Below are 21,203 nucleotides of genomic sequence, written 5' to 3'. Positions count from 1 at the left end.
ATGCATGGTACATTGATATGGTTGCAAAGTCTGAAACCTACTGAGATGCTGGTAAAGATAAAGTTTAGCAACATTTGACTTTTATGTTACCAGCATTTTGCTAAAGGCCTGATGGATCAGATGTGGTGAAAATGCTCGAACACAAAGTGAACAGACATTATGGGCATATGTCATGACTTCCTAGTCCCAAAGTGCCACTGTACTGTATAACCGGCCTCACCAGTCACCATGTGCCTCAGGGTACCCAGCTGCTGTGTCACCATCAGGCATGTGTGTGCTGCAGGAGCTGTACCACTATGTCAGCACCGAGCTGCTGGAGGTGCCGCCGGGAGAGCTGCAGGCCTTCATGGACGAGTTCAACCACCAGATATTCAACTTGGCCTCCAGCGCCGACAGCAACGACAAAAAGGGCGCCATTCTGGCCACCGGTAAGATAGCCATACTTGGCGAGGATGGGGGGCTAGACCACTCCACAAACCTGGGCAGACACAAATCATTTAAACCTGAAATGTTAAGCAAAGGCATTAGCGAATGCTTTTGTTTACACTCTACGAATATGCACACACACATCCCACTGTGTCTTTGGTTGGATCCAGTGCACTGGTTGGTTGATTCAATGACAACATTGACATTTCTGTCAATTACAGCACTCCAGTGCCTGCCACCTGGTCCTCAAACGACCAAATTGACTGCCCCCCCCCCCCCCCCCATGGCAGTGAGCCTGATCAGCGTGGACGTGGGCAACAGCACCACGCGCATCTCGCGCTCCGCCAACCTGCTGCGCAACCTGCTGCCGTGCGCCGACATCGGCGTCATCGAGCTAACGGCCAAGGCGGTGGCGCGACTGGCCATGAGCTCCGGCCTGAACTCGGCCGAGTACGTCGAGTTCGAGGTCAAGCGCGCGCTCGAGTGGCTGGGCGGCGAGCGCAACGAGAACCGGCGCCAGTCGGCGGTGAGTGACCTGCAGGGGGCTCAGCGTGCCGGCGCGGGTTTCGGCGCAGGGGGCGGAGGCTTGACGGCGTCGCCGCTCTCGTCTGATCGGGTGGAGACTGCCCGCACCGCTGGAGTCAGGCTGTGCAGGTGGAGCGACCCATCGGAGTGTTTCGGTGGTCGGTCTTTGCGTCGGTGTTTGCGCTGTCTCTTACCTTCGTCTTGACCTGAAGTGCGTGTGGGATGATACGCTTACCTGCGCCGTGTCTTCTGATATCTTCTGAGCCTGCCTGGTCTGTGGTGAACCTGCCTGCTGGCTGCGGGTCGCGCCCCACTCTGATGGACCTGCCGGCCGGCTGCGGGTCACGCCCCGCCCTGTGGTGAACCTGCCGACCGGCTACGGGTCACGCCCCGTCCTGTGGTGAACCTGCCGACCGGCTACGGGTCACGCCCCGCTCTGTAGTGAACCTGCCGACCGGCTACGGGTCACGCCCCGCTCTGTAGTGAACCTGCCGACCGGCTGCGGGTCACGCCACACTCTGTGGTGAACCTGCTGACCTGCTGTGGGTCACGCCCTGTTGTGTGCTGAACCTGCCGACCTGCTGCGGGTCACGCCCCGCTCTGGTGAACCTGTCGACCTGCTGCGGGTCACGCCATGCTCTGTGGTAGACCTGCCGATCTGCTGCGGGTCACGCCCCGCTCTGTGGTGAACCTGTCGACCTGCTGCGGGTCATGCCCCGCTCTGTGATGAACCTGCCGGCTTCCTGCGAGTCACGCCCCATTCTGTGGTGGACCCGCCGGTCGGCTGCGGGTCACACCCCGCTCTGTGGCGTTCGACAGGTGATCCTGATCCGGGAGTTGGCCGCTTCTGTGCCGACCTACTTCTTCCAGCAAGTGGGTCCGTTCTTCGACATCATCTTCTGCGCGGTGCGCGACCCGAAGGCCAGCATCCGCGAGGGTGCCGTCAGCGCCATCCGCGCCGCCCTCCAGGTCACGGCGCAGCGCGAGGTCAAGGAGACACAGAAGCCGCAGTGGTCAGTGGGCGGGGCGAGAGGGCGCGCGTCCGGCTGCCAGAACGCTGCTGGTGATCACTGTCCGCGGGTTGGGACGTGGCGCACGGCGTGTGTTGTGATATACCAGCACTGCTTGGTGCCGACGCGCTGGTTACTGTGTGGGACAATGTCTAGATTTCACCACGTGCTAGCAGGGTTGGTTTGCTTGCTTGCACATTGGGTATCAGTGATATTTGGTAGTTTGTTACGAGGTACGAGTACTGTTTGTGGGTTTGCCATCGGGTATCAACGGTGCTCGTGTCCGCTTGTACGTCGCCAGGTGTCGGCCGTGTTTGCCGTGTCCCCAGGCGTAAGCACTGCTTGTGTGTGTGTATGTGTGTGTGTGTGTGTGTGTGTGTGGTTGGGGGGGGGGGGGGGGGCGTGCGTGCGTGCGTGCTTGCGTGTGTGCGCACGTGCCTGTGTATGTCACTGAACTGCAGGCCCATTCCGTCACCAGGTTCCAGCAGTGTTTTTCGGCGGGGCATGTGACCAGGCACCAGCGGGCCCTTGTGAATGCCACGACACAGTATGCTGCTATCGACGTGATGCAGTCGGCATCGAATGCCACAACGCCAGTATGCTGCTATCGATGCGATGCAGTGGACATCGCATCTAACTTGCGACGGCCGTGTCCGAGCTCAGACGCCACGGGTTACGTCTGCTCCCCTCCGGGCCGGCCGCGGCCCTCGGCGGGCGAGAGGGCGCGGGGGTGACCCGGCCGCCGCCGCCGACAGGTACCAGCAGTGCTTCGGAGAGCTGGAGCACGGCTTCGTCGACGAGAACCTGCGCGGTCTAACGCGCGACGACCGCGTGCACGGCTCGCTGCTGGTGCTGAACGAGCTGCTGCGCTGCAGCAACGTGGACTGGGAGGTGGAGCAGCAGGAGCTGGAGGCGGTGGCGCTGCACCAGCCCGAGCGGCACGCCCGGGTCAGTCGGCGCCGCGCCGCCCCGCTCGCCGGCGCGTGGCGAGCGCGGCTCCACGCGCTCAGCTGGTGAATGACAGTGGTTGTTTCAGCGCCGGTGGCAGTTTTGTGACGTGAGGAGAAAGTCATTGTCGGCGGCTGATGAGAAGTTTTGCAGAAACATTGAACTTGTTCGTTACTCTAGCTTTTGCTGTTTCATGTTATCTGGGATCAGGCCAGGGCTGAGTGAATGACCGCGTGGGCCGATCTCCATCGGGCTCCTGTTGGCCGACTCATCTCGCTTGGTAGCTAGCAGCAGGGCTAAACCCTGCCCAGGTCGCGATTTATGCGGTGTAGCCAAACCGCGAGTAAACAGCAGCCGGCCGTTGCCAGCCGCTGTTTGCCGGGTGTCTGGTCGGCGGGTGATGCGCTGCTGCGCTGGGCTGGAGGCGCTGTCCCGATCAGGTTCAGCCCTGGCTCGCTGCTCGGGCGAATTGACTGCCTGTCGCTAGTCGCTGTCGCTCGCGTGGAATCCGTCGTGGTCTTCTCGTTTGAACTTCTGGGATCCTCCTGAGTAACCGTCCTCGAGTGGGTGCTGGCGTTCCGACAAAGACCATGTCTGGACCGCTAGCTGAATGTGACGCTCTGTTTTTGCTGGCTGTTTGGTCTGAGTTGACTTCGAAATAGAAATGGGACGCCGAAATCGTGCTGGCTTGGCCCAACCTGACCTGATCTTCTACTTGACCCACTTCACCATGTGACTGTGCTGACCTTTCCTGCCCCCCACCCGATCCCGGAGCTCACCAGGCCCCTGAGTATATGTCTGTGCTGACCTGACCCCTGACCTGACCAGACCCTGACCACATGTCTGCTGGCATTTCCAGCCCCTTGTTTCGAATCTGACCAAACCCCTGACCATACTGTGTTTGTGTGATCTTTCTTGCCCCTTGACCCGTGACCCGTGGCCCGACCCATGACCCCCGGCCCCTGACTGTCGATGTGTGCCGCCGCAGCACCAGCAGCAGTCGGCGCCGCGCCAGCGCCGCTACAAGGCCATGCTGCTGCGGCTGGCGCAGAAGCCGACCTTCTCGCCCAGCTACCTGCTGAGCGGCGCGCCCGTCAGCGGGCAGCCCCTGTACGCCAGCCTGACGTGTCGCGCCCTGCTCAACGCCAAGTACACCGCCGTCTGCCACCACGTCAGTCGCCGGGCTCACCAGGACTGTTGCGATCTGTTGTCGATGACAGCGTTCCGCAGTGCTACGACGTTGTGCCGTCCGCTTGAATTGCTCGCGAAAGCGGTGTTGGGCGTTTCCGTGCCCGCGGCGCTGTCGTTTGCGCCAGCCGCCAGTATGCGTCCTCTCCGCGCTCGTTTTGCAAGGCGGGGCGCATGTTTTTGTGAGGTTCATGAGTAAAGGGTCGCGACCTGACAGTACAGGTGACCCGACCGGCGCCGACCACGACGGAGCGCTCGAGCGGGGCGGATTGTAATGTAACGCGGTGGGCCCTGTGCCTGCTGCGCTCGGTACTCGATCCGTATTTTCCCTAACCGTTCCTCCGTGCTGCAGGTGACGTCGAACATGTACAACAAGAGCCCGTACGTGCAGCAGGTGATCCTGGCGATGCTGCCTCGGCTGGCGGCCCTCGACCGAGCCAAGTTCTGCGCCAAGTGAGACGCGCGCCGTGCTGGGACGCTCGCCCGCTCCGTCTCATGCGTTGGGTGTATCGCTCACATGTTGAACTTTCGGCGGTCTGTGAAGAAACGGCAGTGCGGGCCCACTTGCGCAAATCGGCAATCATGAGAGCATGTGTAGAATTGTGTATGGTAGCGCGGTGTAGCCAGACCACCAACAGGCATGTCTAGTATCCAGGCAAGCGGCACGCGCGCGCCATGCTTCCCCGCGTTTGTCGCGACTGGGGCGGGCTCTTCCACACTCAGCGTCCACACGGTGCGACAAGTAGTGCTGCGTCTTCCCCCGGCGGACTCGTTTGAGATGAAGCACGCCTGAGTGCGACGAGGCCGCCTTTGTTTCCTGTTTCGTGACCAGTGCTCGGTGAGGTCGGTAACGGAGCGGACGGCTCAACGCTTCGGACGCGGCGGCGCCCCCGTTAGCACGTGCGACTCACGGCAGCAGCCGCTCGTAGAGGTCTGGAGGCCGGTGACGCGCTCCGCCGGTGGCTCTGCGAGCTCGCCGTCGCTACTTGTGGGTGTGTGGCTCACTCCAGTGGGGCTGACGTTCGAAGAGAACCGCGCTGAATTGTTTAAGCCCTAGCTGCACCTGCAGCGCCCCATGTGGTGTCTGGCTGTCTACCTTCTTCTGGCTTGACGTCGCTCAGTCGGGATTGATGACTAACGCATTGCTCGCTGTATCCCTGGCTCCCTGGTGCTCCCTGCCGTAACGACCACCCCGCGTGACAGCTAATACAGTTGCAGTGCGGCATACGTGACAGCCGCTGCTTCTGACAGCTGAGACGACGGCCTCCTGTGACATGTAGCACGGGTTCATAACAGGTGTAGAAGCTGCATCGTGGCCAGCAGTGGCGGCGGCGTGGTGTGACAACGTTGACAGCCAATCCGTTCGAAGAGCGGTGCTGTGTGTCACCTAGGCAGCCTCCTCGCGTGTCAAATGGCACAGCCTGGCCGTGTGGCAGCCGCTCCAGGCGTCAGTCCGTGGCAGTCGTGACGGCCCCTGGATTTGACGGCCTTGGTGACCGCCACATGTGGCTGCCGCCCTGCAGGTACATGCCGAAGGCGGTGCAGTACATCCAGTGGTGGCTGCAGCGGAAGGACGCGCCCAAGTCGTCGGCGTTCCTCTGCCTTGGCTTCCTGGCGGCCGCCGTCCGCGAGCACATTACCAAATATATCCCGAACGTGCTGGACGCCATCAAGGCCAACATCATGCCCAAGGTGAGTTGGAACGCGCTGGCTCAGTGCATCGACCGACGCGCAGTAACGGTGGCCAGCAGCTGCGGGCTCTGGCCACACCCGCCAGCCGTGGCTCGAGGCGACGAGGACAGTGGGGATTTTTGGCTGTGAGCTTTCAAATTAAGCTACGCCCGGCCGTGTGAGCCGTAACGTAGCATGCGCCGTCGGCCAGGCTCGGGCTGGTAGCAACTGTGGGAGCTGAGAGGCTTCGCCGGCGCGGACTCGCTTCCCCTGCCGTCTGGAAGGCCTGCCGTGCCTCGACGGCCGCGGGCGAGCGATGTTCGCGCAGCGGCCGCGCACAGCTGAGGGCGGCGTTTGTGCCCGCGTGCCGACAGGACGGCTCCCTGAAGAAGCGCGGCGCCGCCGGACACACCGACCCGGCCGTCTACGGCTGCATCTGGCTGCTGGCGCGCGCTGGCCGCATCGAGCTGCGCGCGGAGATGGACGAGCTGCTCAACCACATGCTGGCCTCGGCGCTGACGCCGGCGCTGACTCACGCCCTGCAGGTACCGGCTGACAGACGTGTGGGCAGCTGCAGATGCCCGTCGCGTACCGATGGATGCACACGCCTGCGGACAGATGACCAGGCAGATGCCAGATGACAGACCGATGAGGCGCCATATTGCGCGGGATTGTGACGTTAAATGAGCAAAGATTTTGTAGGCGTCGCTAAGTGGACACAGTACGGTCATTTGTGGGCCGTATCCGCGCTCGTTCCGGCTATTAGTTGCCGCGACGTACTGCCGCCTGTTACGCCGCGTGTGCCGCGTCCCGTGCTAACCGCGCCGCCCTGACCGCGCCGTCCTGACCGCGCCATCCTGACCGAGCCGTCCTGACCGCGCCGTCCTGGCCGCGCCGTCCTGACCGCGCCGTCCTGACGGCGCCGTGCTGACCGCGCCACCGCCCTGACCCTGCCGCCCTGACCCCGCCGCCCTGACCCCGCCGCCCTGATTACGCCGCCCTGACTGGGCCGTCCTGACGGCGCCGTCGCGCTGTAGGAGATCGCCACCCAGATCCCGGAGCTGCGGGTGAAGGCGGGCGACGGCCTGATGACGGTGCTGTCGGCGCGGCTGGGCGTCAAGCCACCAGTGCTGCGGCACCGGCCGCCGGCGACCGCGCACGCCAGCCTGCCCGCCGACCGGGCCTCGCTCATCAACACCACGCTGGCAATGCGCACGCTCTCGCACTACGAATACGACAGTGAGTAAGCGGCGTGCCGGTGCGGTGCTGGGTGCCGCGGAGGGCTGGCGGGCTGGGAAGGGCTTGCGTTTTTCACGACGCCTCCGGTTTTCTCTGGTGAGGAAACCGTTGACGTCCTGCTGTCTGTCGGAGTGATGCTTCAGTCGCGATTTATGTTCGTCGTCGGTGGTGTGATGCGCTGTCGCATCCGAAAAGGCCCCCCGGGGGGTGAGGCTCGAGCCGTCGGAGGCCTGACTGTCAGGCGGAGCGGCAGACGGCATGAGCTGCGGACAGCCGGCGTGAGTTGCCGCCGTGCTGGCGCCGTCGGCGCCGGTCGGTGCTGACGCCCTGCGCCCGCCGCCAGACTGGTCGCTGATGATGTTCATCCAGTACTGCGCCGACCACCATCTGCTCTCGGAGGACGCGCAGGTGCGGCTGGAGGCGGTGCGCACCACCTCGCACCTGCTGACGCCGTCGCTGCTGGGCGTCACCGGACGCAGCTCCAGCCTGCAGAAGAGCGTCAGCGACGTCATCAGCAAGCTGCTCGCCGTCGGCATCACGGACACGGGTCAGCGGCGTGGTGCACGGCGCCGCGGCGGGCCCGCACCGGCCGGCGCTGCGCTCGGGCGATCGGCAGACGTACCGGCTGAGAGAGGGCGGGAAGGGAGGGGGTCTTGTGGTCAAGATCCGCGGGCAGCACCACCGCGCGGAGGGTCCGCGCTGCTGTTTCGGTGGCTGCTGTCCGGTATTCTTGTTGTGGTGACTGAGTGGACCTCGTTTGTTGACGAGGTCTTACGGGTGGAGGTGGGTTAGACACATGCCGAACTTGCACAATGCAAGTGATACGAACTGCGTGGCTAGCTGCCAAATGAATGAGTTGGAAACTCGCAAGAGCGCGGCAATGTGCGTAGATGATTGCAAGGGCTGTCGGCCGCCTTTTCAGACCCGGAGATCCGTCTGACGGTCTTCTGGTCGCTGGAGGAGCGTTTCGACAACCATCTCGCCCAGGCAGAGAACCTGAACGCCCTGTTTGTGGCGCTGAACGACCAGGTGCGTTGCGTGGCCGGGTGGGTCTGTACGGGCCGCCAGCCGCGTCAAACTCGGCTTATCTCCCCACTACGTAAAACCGCGGCTGTTTGTCCCCTGCCCTGTATCTGAAAGCTAGACGTCGTCTTTGTTTGAGGTGATTTGGTTCCATCAGGCCTTTTTTGTCGTCGGATGGTCAGCCGCGCACGCACGCGAGTGAAGAGTCTGCCCACTCGCCGCGTGCTGCGCGCGGCCGTGACGTCCGGGCCGTGACATGCCGGCAGTGACGTGCCGTCCGTGACGTGTGGTCGTGACGTGCCGGTCGTAACGTACCGGCCGTGACGTGCCGGCCGTGACGTCCGGGCCGTGACGTCGACAGAGACGTGCTGGCCGTGACGTGTGGTCGTGACGTGCCGGCCGTAACGTACCGGCCGTGACGTGCCGGCCGTGACGTCCGGGCCGTGACGTCGACAGAGACGTGCTGGCCGTGACGTGCCGGCCGTGACGTGTGGTCGTGACGTGCCGGCCGTGACGTGCCGTCCGTGATGTGTGGTCGTGACGTGCCGTCCGTGACGTCCAGGCCGTGACTTGCTGGCCGTGACGCGTGGTCGTGACGTGCCCGCCGTGACGTCCGGGCCGTGACATGCGGGCAGTGGCGTGCCGGCCGTAACGTGTGGCCGTGTGACGTCAGCCGGCGCTCGGCCGCAGGTGTTCGAGATCCGTGAGATGGTGCTGTGCATCATCGGCCGCCTGAGCGCCATGAACCCGGCATACGTCATGCCGAGCCTGCGGAAGACGCTGATCCAGGTGGGCGGCCGCCGCCCGGCTCGGTGGGGCTGGGCTGACTGGCGCGCGCGCTGGCGAGCCCGTCTCACTCCGTCAAGACGCAGCTGGTTTGCGATGTCAGTTGTTTGTGGGCCGCCATTGATTGGGTGTGGTCAGAATTGTTCAGTCGGGCCGCTGGAAATGGTGTTTTGCATCAGTGCGACGTTCAGCTTGTACCAGCGCGTCCTGTTTCATCGGCTGGTTGACTTTCGCGAGCCCGTGTCGTAGCCTTTGTTTAACATTGCATCGCTCTTCTTCGAATTATGAATCTCTTTGTCCTGCGAAGGCATGTGGCCGCGTAGACTCCGGTGAACAGTTCCGTTGTTTGTTCGCTGTGGATGATACCCAGTGACAGCTCAACAGGTGCTCCAGGCACGACATCGTCGGCCCCGCGCCGTGCGTGGCTGTACAGCTGGACCGCGCGCGAGGTCGGCCGTCGCCACTGACCCGTCCCGCTCGCGCCGGGCCGCCGCCAGATCCTGACCGAGCTGGAGCACAGCGGGCTGGCGCGCAACCGCGAGCAGTCGGCCCGCCTGCTCGGCCACCTGGTGTCGTCGTCGCCGCGGCTGACGCGGCCCTACCTGCGCCCCATCATGAAGGTGCTGTGCCAGCGGCTCAAGGAGAGCGAGCCCAACCCCGTGGTGGTCAGCAGCATCCTCTACGCCGTCGGCGATCTGGCCCACGTGAGTCAGCGCTGGGGACGGCGGAGGCCCGTGTCTGCCGCGGAGGCCTGTGTCTGCCGCGAAGGCCCGTGTTTCCCGCGAAGGTCTGTGTCTGCCGCGAAGGCCCGTGTCTGCCGCGAAGACCCGTGCTTCCCGCAAAGGCCCGTGTCTGCCGCGGAGGCCTGTGTCTGCCGCGGAGGCTTGTGTCTGCCGCGAAGGCCCGTGTCTACCGTGGAGACTCGTGTCTGTCGGTGCGTTTTCCGACGCATCACTGTAAGGGAAGCAGGGGGTGCAGTGACGGTGGCAGACGCTGGCGGCGGCTCCTCCGTAGCCGACTCTGGCTGACTGCTCACGCGAGGACGTCCGGCAGGTGAGCGGGCCCGAGATGGGCCACTGGGTCAACGAGCTGTTCCCGCTGCTGCTGGCCATCCTGGCCGACAACACGTCGCTGGCCAAGCGCGAGGCGGCGCTGTACACGCTGGCCAACCTGGTGCAGGCGCGCGCCGACCCGTCGGCACCCTCGGTCAGTCCGTACCAGCAATACCCGCAGCTGCTCGACCTGCTCATCGGCTTCCTGAAGACCGAACAGCAGCCCACCATACGGTAGGAGCGACGCTGCCGGCTGCTCCAGGCGGAGAGCGGGAGGGGCGCCGCGTTTGGAACCGCCGCGTGCACGTCTGGGTCACGTGCGAGGGCGCGGAGGCTGGGTAGGTGGTCGGCTTGAATCGTGCGGGGTTCGGGCGTCAGGCGTGATAACGCAGTATGCGCCAATAATTGTACCAGTTTGCTCGTATGGTTCTCTGCTTGCGGCCACTGCTACGTTTGCTTCGTAGTATGTACGCACTTCTGAACCACGCTGTGTGCGTGACCAGCGTGTGGGCGTCGTGTCCGCCGACGTCCACGATCCTCCAATGACTGCGTTGACCGCCGCTGTACTGTTGACGGGCTCGTCCTCCTGTTCCGCAGCCGAGAGACGATCCGCGTGCTGGGCCTGCTCGGCGCCCTCGACCCGTACCACTACAAGACGCTGCGCCAGGAGGAGAACGAGGAGTGCCTGGTCATCCCCGACCCGGACACCACCGACACGCTCGGTCAGTGGCCGCCTCAGCGGCGCGCGTCACCAGCGGTGGCGTGTCGGAGTCCGTGCTCGCGTGCTGCGCAGCCGCCGGCCTCGTGACCCAGCCTCCGGCGGCGCGCGAAAGGTCTGACCGGGCGCGCGGTGCGTTACAGCGGACGCCAACAGCAGCGTGCGGCTGGTGAATATGTCGCAGGTCTCCATGGAGGAGTTCTACCCGGCCGTGGCGTTCGGCACGCTGATGAAGATCATCCGCGACCCGGCGCTGTCTCAGTACCACACCATGGTGGTGCAGGTGCGTCCTGGTGCTGGAGGGTCAGGAGAGGGGTGGAGTGGCTCCCGCTCCCGTGTAACTCAGCTGCCGATATTAATGGTTCGGCGGAACTCGTTGCGGTGTATCTCATTGTAAAGCTCATGAGAGCGTGTTACGATATTTCTTGGTCGCCTGTTCACTCTGTGTTACAATATTGCTGGATTGTTAACCCACTAGTAAACTTGTTTTAAGCGACCGTACAACTTACCATGACCTCTATCTCTGGCGATCGTATTACGGCGAGGCCGTTTGCTGTCAAATTAGTTCGCTGGCAACTTGTCAGATCATCAAGATGACAACCAAGACGCCAATGGCGACCTCAGAACCTTGCCTGTGTGATGAGCCGCGGTGCTCCATTGGAGCGAATCAAGCAGCGCTCGCGCCCTGACACGTGGCGGTACTCTGTTTCAGGCGATCTCCTTCATCGTCAAGTCGCTGGGCACCAAGTGCGTGCCATACCTGTCGCAGGTGATGCCGTGCCTGCTGCTGGTTATTCGCACGGCCGATCCGCCCTTCCGCGAGTTCCTCTTCCAGCAGCTGGCCACGCTGATCGACGTGGTGCGCCAGCACGTGCGGCCCTCGCTGCGGGACATCTTCGCTGTTATCAAGGTAGGGGGCTGGACGCAGCCGGCGCCGGTGCCGACGGCCGGGGTGATTCTCGACGAAGTAGACTCGACTGGCTACTAGCAGCCGGGCGATTCTACTTTTAGATGGTTTAATCCACTTCTGGTCGGTTTTTAGTCTATCTCAGGTCGGTATTTGCTGTACATTCTGTCGGTCTATAATCTACATGTAGTCGGGTTTCAGGTGTGGCTGTTGTGGCCAGGGCGCCCTGTGTAGAATACCAACGTTTCATCTCAGTGAAGCGGGTCAATAATTCGCGTGCAGGATATCCATGAACGAGAGCCGGGGAACGTTGGGGGACCTGGGCGCTGACGAGTTCTGTGCGTGTGCGCCCCGGGCAGGAGTTCTGGCAGCTGGACTCGCCGCTGCAGCCGACGCTAATAGCGCTGGTGGAGCACATCGCCGTGGCGCTCGGCTCTGAGTTCAAGACGTACATGCCGCAGCTGATCCCCAACACACTGCGCGTGCTCTACCACGACACCAGCCGGGACCGCGTGGTCACCAGCAAGGTACGGCTCTGGCTGGGTCACCAGCAGGCCGGGGGCGCTGCTTCACCAGCGAGGTGGGGTGGTGTCAGGCCAGCACGGTACGGCCCCGGCTGTGTTAGGTCAGCAAGGCTGGGGCGACTGTAAGAAACGAGCCGCAGCGGAGCAAGTGGCTGGCTCGTTGGGTTTGCCTCTTTGCCATTAGCAGCTGCGCTACCTGACGATGTGTTAGCGTGTAATACGACAGCCTCAATATTAGTGTTTAAACTGAGGACAGCTGATCGTTTTGGAAAAGCATGACTCCCAAAGCCAGGATTCTGGGTGAGCGCTGAGCCAGATGACGCTGTGAAGCCGTTGGCGTGCAAACGTCACATGCGCCTGCTCGTGTGTTTTGTAGTGTCAGCAGTGGGTAAGTGTGATTGTCATGCTATTTGCATATGCCACTGCCCTGGAGTGGATTTCACCACCATACTGGCCCACATGACCTGCCACTCGCCGTTGAAACGGAGCGGAGCTGTGAAAGGTAAACCTCCGGGCCTGCAACATGCTCCAGCGGGCTCTCCCGTGACCGGCGGACGGCGCTGCCGGCGGCGGGCCGGCCGCGTGGCCTGCCCCTGACTGCCGCCGCCGTCCGCCCTCAGCTGCTGTCGGCGCTGCGGAAGGTGGGGCGCAACCTGGACGACCACCTGCACCTGGTGCTGCCGCCGATCGTGCGGCTCTTCGACCCGCGCGAGGCGCCGCTCTCCGTGTGCCAGGAGGCGCTGGCCACCGTCGCCGACCTGGCCACCAAGCTCGACCTCACGGAATACGTCGGCCGCATCATGCACCCGCTGGTGGGTGCTCCGGTGATGGCGGGTTCGTCCGCTGGCTGGCGGGTGTTGTGCAGACGGGGTTTCTGCTGGGGGGGAAGGGGGGGGGGGGAGGGGGAGCGCAAGCGTGTTTGACGTGTTGGTGGACGCATGGTTGCATACAAATGAATTTACGACTCACCACGCTTCGAAACCCTCGCTGTCTTGTTTATCTGTGTCGTTCATGTTTACTTATGCAGATACATGCGCTGGTTTGAAAGGACCGGGATGCGGCCCGGGTTGAAAGGGCCGTGGTATAACCCGAAAAGGTCTTGTTTTTGTTTATTTGTTTGTTTGGTTCTTGCTCGCTGTTTGTGTTTGTGTTTGTGTTTGTTCTTGCTTCGTGTTTGTTTTTGTTTTTGTTCTTTCGTCGTGATTCGGGAATCTTTGTCCCCTTGCCTTCTCCGCCGATCCGTTGTCACGACAAGCTGTGCGTATCCCCACTCTCCGTCCTGCGTGGCTGTCGTGCTCTGGTGTCTACCAACTAGGTATGGTACTCGTCTCAAATCAACTGTGCTTCCATCTCACGTGTTACGTGTGAGCTAGGCCTGGTAACATGGTACCACGGCCACGGCCTGTACCTGAGCTCAGATCCGTGCTCGTACTGCCCCCCGCGCTGTTTGTTAGGCTAGCGGTGTGCGTAAACTACAATCACCGTCAGTTTTCGCACATACATCGAAGTCCCGCAAGAACGGTTCTGAAATGTGTACGATGTTCAGAATACTGCCAATCCCAATAGGCTGAGAAAGTTGCGCAGCAGACATTGGTGACGTCTCAGCCAGTGCTATTTTTGTTCAGTTATGCTTGACAGTTGACTGCGCGTGTCAGACTGAGGTTTGGCGGCCGTGTTATGACATGGCATTTGTTTTGCCCAAAGCAAAGCCGTTGGGCGAGCACTTTCCACTGATCTGAGGTTGGTTTTCAGCAGTGGAGACACCGCGGCCCTTGTGATAAGCATGCTCAGCAGGAAAGCTGATCCCAAAATCATCCCCGTGAAGCGTGCGGCGAGGTTTCTATGAGATGAGGTCTGCCGTGTGCGGAGTGAGTCGACGTCTCTTGACCATGGCCTGCGTCGCCTTCCAACGGTGCGACATGTGCCACCACGCGGACACTCGGCGTCCCTGGCTGGCCGTGTCGCCGCCCCGTGCGCTGGCCGCCGCCTGAGCCGGCGCCGGCGCCGCCTCTGCCCGCAGATCCGGTGTCTGGACACGTGCCCCTCCCTGCGCGCGCCGGCCGTGGAGACGCTGTGCGCGCTGATCCAGCAGCTGCGCCGCCGCTACGCCCTGTTCATGCCGGCCGTCAACAAGGTGCTGCTCAAGCACGGCGTGCAGAACGTCGAATACGACCAGGTGGTCAGCACGCACGTCCTGGTGAGCAGCGGCCCGGCGCCCCCGCACGCCGCTCGGGCGGCCGGACCGGGCGGGGGGCGGCGACGAGGCGGTGGTGAGGTCGCTGGCGTCGCCACCTCGCGTGGAAACGAGCCAAGTGTCTTGTGGCGGGGTTGAATCTAGATCTTTCGGCCACGAGCCCAGCGTTTGGGCGACTCGGTCAACAAATTTGCCGCGCACGCCCTGTGCCCTGTTCATACGCGGTGAAGTTTGATCGGCCGGTGCAGCGTCTGACGTGAGTGTCGTCAGGAGGAGATCGGTGTCCGAAACTGCGTGGGTCGTGCGTTGTGGAGGTCGTGGCTGGCAGCGTCCACGCGTGCCGTGTGTGCGGTGACGTCCGTTCCCCAGTCAGGACCCGCGCCGTCTGTCCGCAGACCTCGTCGATGGAGGACGACTGTCCCAACAGCGTGTTCCAGCCGGGCTTCGTGCAGCCGGAGACCGCCGAGCCGGCGCCGTCCAAGAAGGTGAGCCGGCCGGCCGGCCGTGACGAGCGCGACCGCCGCTCCGCCGCTGCCCGCGGCTGGCTGGCTGGCTGTGGCCCGGCTCGTCACGGCGTCAGCTCGCTGCCGACGGCGAGCGCGCCGCGTACGGTACTCAACACCACAGCGGAGACAGCCGGCGTACGGCCGTGTGTGTGTGTGTGTGTGTGTGTGTGTATATGTGTGTGTGTGTGTGTGTGTGTGTGTGTATATGTGTGTGTGTGTGTGTGTGTGTGTGTGTGTGTGTGTGTGTGTGTGTGTGTGTGTGTGTGTGTGTGTGTGTGTGTGTGTGCGTGTGCGTGTGTGTGTGTGTGTTGCGTGCGTGCGTGCGTGCGTGCGTGCGTGCCGCCGCGGAGCCGCTGGAGTCGCGCCGACGGACCGCCTGTCTCCGCCCTCAGCTGTGGGTGTCGGTGCACAACCTGCAGCAGGCCTGGATGGCCTCCCGCCGCATCAGCAAGGATGACTGGTCCGAGTGGCTCCGCCGGCTCAGCATCGCCGTGCTCAAGGAGTCACCCTCGCACGCGCTCAGGTCAGTGCCCGGACCGCCAGCTCGCCGGCGCTCGAGCTCGGCCAGCGGAGCGGCGCTGGCGGGGCGCCGTCGGTGGTGCTGGGCGGTGTGAGTGGGGCGGCTGGTGAGCGCTGCGGCTTGCTCCCTGGCGCGGGTTATCTTAGCCTTCGCCCATCGCTGCACACGGCCAGCTTTGCCTGCATGCCCCACGGTCTGTCTGTCTCGGTTGTGTTCAACCGTACCGCAATTCCTGTTCCAGTCGCACCCCCTTCATGTTCCCCACTGATTATGAGTCTACGGCGACTCCCCCGCCGTCGTCACTTCCTACTGCGGTGAGGGCCGACCCATTGCCAGCCTGAAACTCGCGAAACTCAGCTCATTCCGCGGCACCGCCCCGTTGTATTGAGTCGTTCTCGCCGCGCCCGCCTGCGCTAGCCTCGCCGTCGGCCGGTCAGGTCGTGCTGCGTGCTGGCTCAATCTGACCTCGCCGCCGGCCGGCCACGTCGTGCTGCGCTCTGGATCAGTCTGACCTCGACTGACCTCGCCACCGGTCCGCCAGGTCGTGCTGCGCGCTGGCCCAGTCGTACCCGCAGCTGTCGCGCGACCTGTTCAACGCGGCGTTCGTGTCGTGCTGGTCGGAGCTGGACAAGGAGCGCCAGACCGAGCTGCTGGACGCCATCCGGCTGGCGCTGCGCTCGCAGGAGATCCCCGAGATCACGCAGACGCTGCTCAACCTGGCCGAGTTTATGGAGCACTGCGATATGGTGAGTGGCGAGGCGCCGGCGCTCTGGTCGCAGGGCCGTGCCGGCAGGCAGCGTTGGTGCGGCTGGGCTGAGGGTACCCTCAATGGGACTGCGGTAGAAGTCGGGCCGTTTTGTGTGCAGATGTGGTAACAATATCGTGGAAACGATGCTTTGGATCTGTGCGCAGGACTGGAAGCAGTTATGAGGCCTTCCCTATGACAATAGTGCATGTTTGGCATTTGCTTCTGACGTTCAGCCCATGTTGCGGAGAGAGCTGTATGTCATACATGCATAACTCAGCGTGCTGTGTGCTTGTGTTGGCGAGCGTACCGCGAGTGGCCGTGAGAAGGGTGGCACTTCCGTCCGTCCGGGGAGCCGGCGTGTGACTAACGTCTCCCTGCGTGTGTGCGCGCGCACTAGGAGTCGCTGCCGATCGAGAACCGGCTGCTGGGCGAGCAGGCGCTCCGCTGCCGCGCTTACGCCAAGGCGCTGCACTACAAGGAGGAGGAGTTCCACAAGGGCGCTACCACCCAGGTCATCGAGACGCTCATCTCCGTCAACAACAAGCTGCAGCAGAAGGAGGCTGCTCAGGGTGAGGTCGGCGGCTCTGCGCGGGCGCAGTGGACGCGGCGTGCTCAGAGAGCGCTGCAGCGTCCGGAGGCTGAGGTCGGTCGAGGGAGCCGGCCAGACGCTGGCAGAAGCGTCGCAGCCGGCTGTAAGGCCCCCGCGGCCAGCTGGTTGGCGTCGGAGTGGCTGGCTGAGTTTCGATGGTCCGGGATGCTGCGTCACTGCCACCTGTCACATCAGCTAACTCGGTGGCTGGCGCTAGGCCTGGATGCATCAATGGGTTTCTTCGCCATCTCGCCTGTCTTCGGTGGATGCTGAAGCCAGAGGCCACATAGTGGCACTGTCGTGACATCCCTGTCCGTGCCTGTGCGAGCGGCGCCGTGACAGCTCCTGCTGCCTCGTGCGGTGGCTGGAGACTGAGCACCGCCGTCTGTCCGACCAGGTCTGCTCGAGTACGCGCGCAAGCACCACACCAAGTCGGTGTCGGTGCAGGAGCGCTGGCACGAGAAGCTGCACGACTGGCAGTCAGCGCTGGACGCCTACACGGCCAAGCTGGCAGAGCCGGCCGACGACGCCGAGCCGGTCGACGCCGACTTCCAGCTGCGGCTCGGCCAGATGCGCTGCATGGAGGCCCTCGGACAGTGGTCAGTGGCGGCGGCGACTGGCGCTCGGAGAGTGGTTAGTGGCGGCGGCGACTGGCGCTCGGACAGTGGTCAGTGGCGGCGGCGACTGGCGCTCGGAGAGTGGTCAGTGGCGGCGGCGACTGGCGCTCGGAGAGTGGTCAGTGGCGGCGGCGACTGGCGCTCGGAGCGTGGTCAGTGGCGGTGGGGACTGCCGCTCCCAGCGGCGGTCTCGGTGCAGGAACTGTTTGAATGGGCCCTGCCGAACGCCGCTGAGTCTGGATATGCGTTGCCTAACGCGTCCCTCGGTCTGGATGTGCATTACCGATCGCCGCTTAGTCTGAATGTGCCCTACCGAACGCGCCCCTAGGTCTGGACGTGCCTTTCCGAACGCGCCCCCAGGTCTGCACGTGCCCTACCGAACGCCGCTCAATCTGGATGTGCCCCACCGATCGCGCCCCTAGGTGTTTTCGGTTGGGCACATCGTGTATGTACCGTATGTGTCGTACCGGACGTCGCTCAGTCCGAATTTTCTCCACTGAGCGCCGCTCAGTCTGGATGTGTGCTATCTAACGTCCTTCAGTTGGGCTGATATGGATCCGCATTCGCTGTATGATTTGTGCACAGAGCTGGCTGATACCTAGTCTGGCGTCACCATACCGCTCGTCTCAGAGAGAGCTGACATCTTGCACCGACAGTCACTGACGTCTGACCTGAACTCAGTGACCACGTGGTGTCCATGAGCCCTCTGACGTGACTCCGCTGTCGATCCAACATCTTCTCCGACCCGTGGCCTGACTGCGGGGACTATCGAACTTCTGACCCGACCCCCATTGGCCATGTCATTTGTGGCCCGAGTCAAGGATGCCTCACCCCAGACATAACGTCAGTCACCATCGGATCCCTGACCCCAGACAACATGTGACTGTCTGATCATCTGACCAGTCACCATGTGACCATGTGGCCGTCTGACCACCCCAATCGCCGTGCGACCGTCTGACCATGTGAGCGTATGACGCCAGGGACCAGCTGTCGGAGGTGGCCGGCAGCGTGTGGCCGCAGGCGACGCAGGAAGTGCGCCAGAAGATGGCGCGCATGGCGGCGGCCGCCTCGCTGGGCACGGCGCGCTGGCAGGCGCTCGAGCCGTACGTGCAGGCCATCCCGCGCGAGACTCAGGACGGCGCCTTCCACCGCGCCGTGCTCGCCATCAAGCGGGACCAGTTCGAGGAGGCCAAACAGGTGCGCCGCGGCTGCCGGCGGCCGGTCGACGGCGGGCGGGGCTGGCACGGGCGCTCGCGCGCTGTTTTAACACTGGCGCGTGTCACTGATGCGTTCTGATGGATGCCGTGCCCCCTGAGTTGAAAGCCCGGGTTGATGCGACGTGCTCCCACCCGCTCTGTAGGAGCCGGTGTGCTGTTTGTGCGGGCTGCGGCGCGCGGGGCGTGAGGGACTCGCCCGGGCCAGCCGGGCTGCCTCCGCGCGCCGCGCCCGGCCGCCGCCTGACGCACCGCCGGCGCGCCGACAGTGGATCGACACGGCTCGCGACCTGCTCGACACCGAGCTGACAGCCATGGTGGGCGAGAGCTACCAGCGGGCCTACGGCAGCCTGGTGGGCGCTCAGATGCTCTCCGAGCTCGAGGAGATCATCACCTTCAAGCTGGTGAAGGAGCGGCGCGCCTCCATCCAGACCATGTGGTGGGACCGGCTGCAGGTGGGTCCGAGGGCGCAGCCTGACACGCGCGGCCGGCTGTGGGGCGTCACACTCGGATCAGCGCGCGCCAGCTACCGAGCTGAAGCAGCGGTCTCAGACGGCGCCGCGCCGTCACGACTCCCAGAGATCAGGCGTGCGAGCGGTCCCCAGCGATTTCGCTTCGTCACTATTTGACTCCAGTTCCCTATGTTGGCCCGGCGTCAGATGGCAGCGCTCTGTTGATGAGAGTTACACAGTCAGACGCAGCAGCTGCGGCGGTGGTCTCCTCGGCCGGGCCGCGGCGTGCGCCTGTGCGCCGGGGTGCGGCGCCGAGCCGGGCCGGCTGGCCGCGTGCTCAGCTCACCCGACCGCCGCCAGGGCTGCACGGCCACCGTGGAGGACTGGCAGCGCATCCTGCACCTGCGCTCGCTGGTGCTGCCGCCGCATCAGGACATGCGCACGCGGCTCAAGTTCGCCGCCCTCTGTCGCAAGAGCGGTCGCCTGGTGAGTGGAGCGGCGCTACGAGCGGCGACGCCGCGCGCCGGGTCGCTGCCGCGACGCCCGGCGACAGGGCCTGTTAAGCTGGTGAACCGTGTGGCCGACCTCGTCCAGTGTGAGTGTGAGAGATGCCACGGGACAGGTCCCGTCTGACGTACAAAACGGGGGGACGGGTCTTAGAGTGATTGCGACGCTGTGCGACACGTGCGGTGCTCACAAGCCCGTGTGGCACGACACGCCGGTCGAATATATAAGCCCCTGTGACGGACCGTGCAGGCTTCTGACACCGTGTGACGGGCTGCGCAGGTTTGTGACGCCGTGTGACCGGCCACGCGTGCTTGTGACGCCGTGTGACCGGCCACGCGTGCTCGTGACGCCGTGTGACCGGCCACGCGTACTCGTGACGCCGCGTGACCGCCCGCGCATGCTCGTGACGCCGTGTGTCGTGGCGCCCGCAGAACCAGTCGCGCCAGATCCTGGCCGAGCTCATGTCCGGCGCGTCCGGGCCGTCCCAGAGTGAGAACCCGCACGTGCGCTACGCCTACATCAAGTACCAGTGGGCCGCCGGCGACAAGCTGGATGCGCTCAAGTGAGTGCGACGGGCGGGGGCGGGGCGCAGGGACGAGTGGGGAGCAGTGACCACAGCGTTGTGTGTGACCACAGTGGCCAGTTTAGGTCCGTGTCCGTAGTGTGTCTTCTGGCCCCTATTCTCCGTCACCAGGCGGCTGGAGGGTTTCGTCCCGTGTATCTCTGCTGACGCCTGTCCTCCGTCACCAGACGGCTGGAGGGTTTCGTCCCGCCTGTGTCTGCTGACGCCTGTCCTCCGTCACCAGGCGGCTGGAGAGTTTCGTCCCGTGTGTGTCTGCTGACGCCTGTCCTCCGTCACCAGACGGCTGGAGAGTTTCGTCCCGTGTGTGTCTGCTGACGCCTGTCCTCCGTCACCAGGCGGCTGGAGAGTTTCGTCTCTGCCTCGGCCAACATGTACGGCCGGTCGGCGTCGCTGGCCTCCAGCCAGGTGCCGCAGCTGAGCTCGGACGAGCCGCGCGGCGAGTCGCCCGCCATTCTGCTCTCGCGCTGCTTCCTCAAGCTTGGCGCCTGGAAGGAGGAGTTTGAGCCGCTCTCCGAGACCACCATCCCGCCGGTGCTGCAGTGAGTGGGTCGACCCGGGCTCGGGCGCGGCGCCGAGGCCGTGCTGGGTGTCTGTGTGCTGCTGACAACCCTGCTGGCGCTCATGGGCTGGCAGGGAGCGAGGCTTCGGCTGCGGCTGCGAAGCTTTTGCCTCCTTGTTCAGTCTTCAGCTGTTGATGCTGGGTATCAATCAGGGCACATGCCAGCGACGATTTCCAAAAAAAATCGGAATTATCATATTGTATTCACATTGTCGAGTCGTGAGCTGATTTTATTCATCCAGTTTTGAACGTCTCACAAAACAGAGGTCGACAGGTCACAAATGCGCCGATCCGCGGCGTGCACGGGCATCAAGTGACGGCACGGGTAGGCGCACGTTCAAACACCAAACACCAATCACCGCCGGCCGTCAAGTCGTGGAGCGGCAGTGAAACAACGTTCAGGCTCAATGGCACTACCCGTCGACGAGGGCCAGATGGCTAAGAGATCGGCCACTGCTCATCGCCAGAGCTGGCGGAGGGGGATGTGGACTGGGGAAGGAAGGTTCTATCTATGAGACGCACCGGCGACGGCGGGGGCGGGGTCCACGCGGCGAAGGGCGCCGTCACCGCCGCTGCCGGAGCTGGAGGCCGGACGAGACAGCACGGGGCCGTCAGCTGGATGTCTGGCGCCAAGCCGGCACTTGGCGCCACGTTCGCCCGAGACGTGTCCTGTGTGTGTACGCGCGATCCGTCGGAA

General features: G+C 63.8%; 1 protein-coding gene across 1 annotated transcript in view; it reads left to right on the top strand.

Moving 5' to 3' along the window:
* LOC119096573 (serine/threonine-protein kinase mTOR) overlaps nt 1-21,203 on the top strand; it is a gene marked incomplete at its 3' end in the record, with an annotated part of 35,680 nt that overhangs the window by 1,436 nt on the left and 13,041 nt on the right. Inside the window, exons 3-32 of the mRNA XM_037219477.1 lie at nt 284-428; nt 717-952; nt 1,771-1,964; nt 2,717-2,909; nt 3,898-4,080; nt 4,450-4,550; nt 5,621-5,789; nt 6,143-6,313; nt 6,806-7,007; nt 7,351-7,554; nt 7,930-8,036; nt 8,721-8,819; nt 9,314-9,520; nt 9,870-10,102; nt 10,466-10,590; nt 10,730-10,869; nt 11,299-11,496; nt 11,853-12,020; nt 12,638-12,829; nt 14,038-14,214; nt 14,607-14,696; nt 15,110-15,240; nt 15,779-15,983; nt 16,383-16,554; nt 16,972-17,173; nt 18,172-18,388; nt 18,675-18,860; nt 19,218-19,343; nt 19,796-19,926; nt 20,283-20,486. Coding sequence (XP_037075372.1) covers nt 284-428; nt 717-952; nt 1,771-1,964; nt 2,717-2,909; nt 3,898-4,080; nt 4,450-4,550; nt 5,621-5,789; nt 6,143-6,313; nt 6,806-7,007; nt 7,351-7,554; nt 7,930-8,036; nt 8,721-8,819; nt 9,314-9,520; nt 9,870-10,102; nt 10,466-10,590; nt 10,730-10,869; nt 11,299-11,496; nt 11,853-12,020; nt 12,638-12,829; nt 14,038-14,214; nt 14,607-14,696; nt 15,110-15,240; nt 15,779-15,983; nt 16,383-16,554; nt 16,972-17,173; nt 18,172-18,388; nt 18,675-18,860; nt 19,218-19,343; nt 19,796-19,926; nt 20,283-20,486 — 5,108 coding nt within the window. The remainder of the gene's footprint in view (nt 1-283; nt 429-716; nt 953-1,770; nt 1,965-2,716; nt 2,910-3,897; nt 4,081-4,449; nt 4,551-5,620; nt 5,790-6,142; nt 6,314-6,805; nt 7,008-7,350; nt 7,555-7,929; nt 8,037-8,720; nt 8,820-9,313; nt 9,521-9,869; nt 10,103-10,465; nt 10,591-10,729; nt 10,870-11,298; nt 11,497-11,852; nt 12,021-12,637; nt 12,830-14,037; nt 14,215-14,606; nt 14,697-15,109; nt 15,241-15,778; nt 15,984-16,382; nt 16,555-16,971; nt 17,174-18,171; nt 18,389-18,674; nt 18,861-19,217; nt 19,344-19,795; nt 19,927-20,282; nt 20,487-21,203) is intronic.

The sequence above is a fragment of the Pollicipes pollicipes genome, unplaced genomic scaffold (genome assembly GCF_011947565.3).
Source record: "Pollicipes pollicipes isolate AB1234 unplaced genomic scaffold, Ppol_2.1 Scaffold_4295;HRSCAF=5057_pilon_pilon_pilon, whole genome shotgun sequence".
Classification (NCBI taxonomy): Eukaryota; Metazoa; Arthropoda; class Thecostraca; order Pollicipedomorpha; family Pollicipedidae; genus Pollicipes; species Pollicipes pollicipes.
This window is presented reverse-complemented; position numbering and strand designations above follow the sequence as displayed.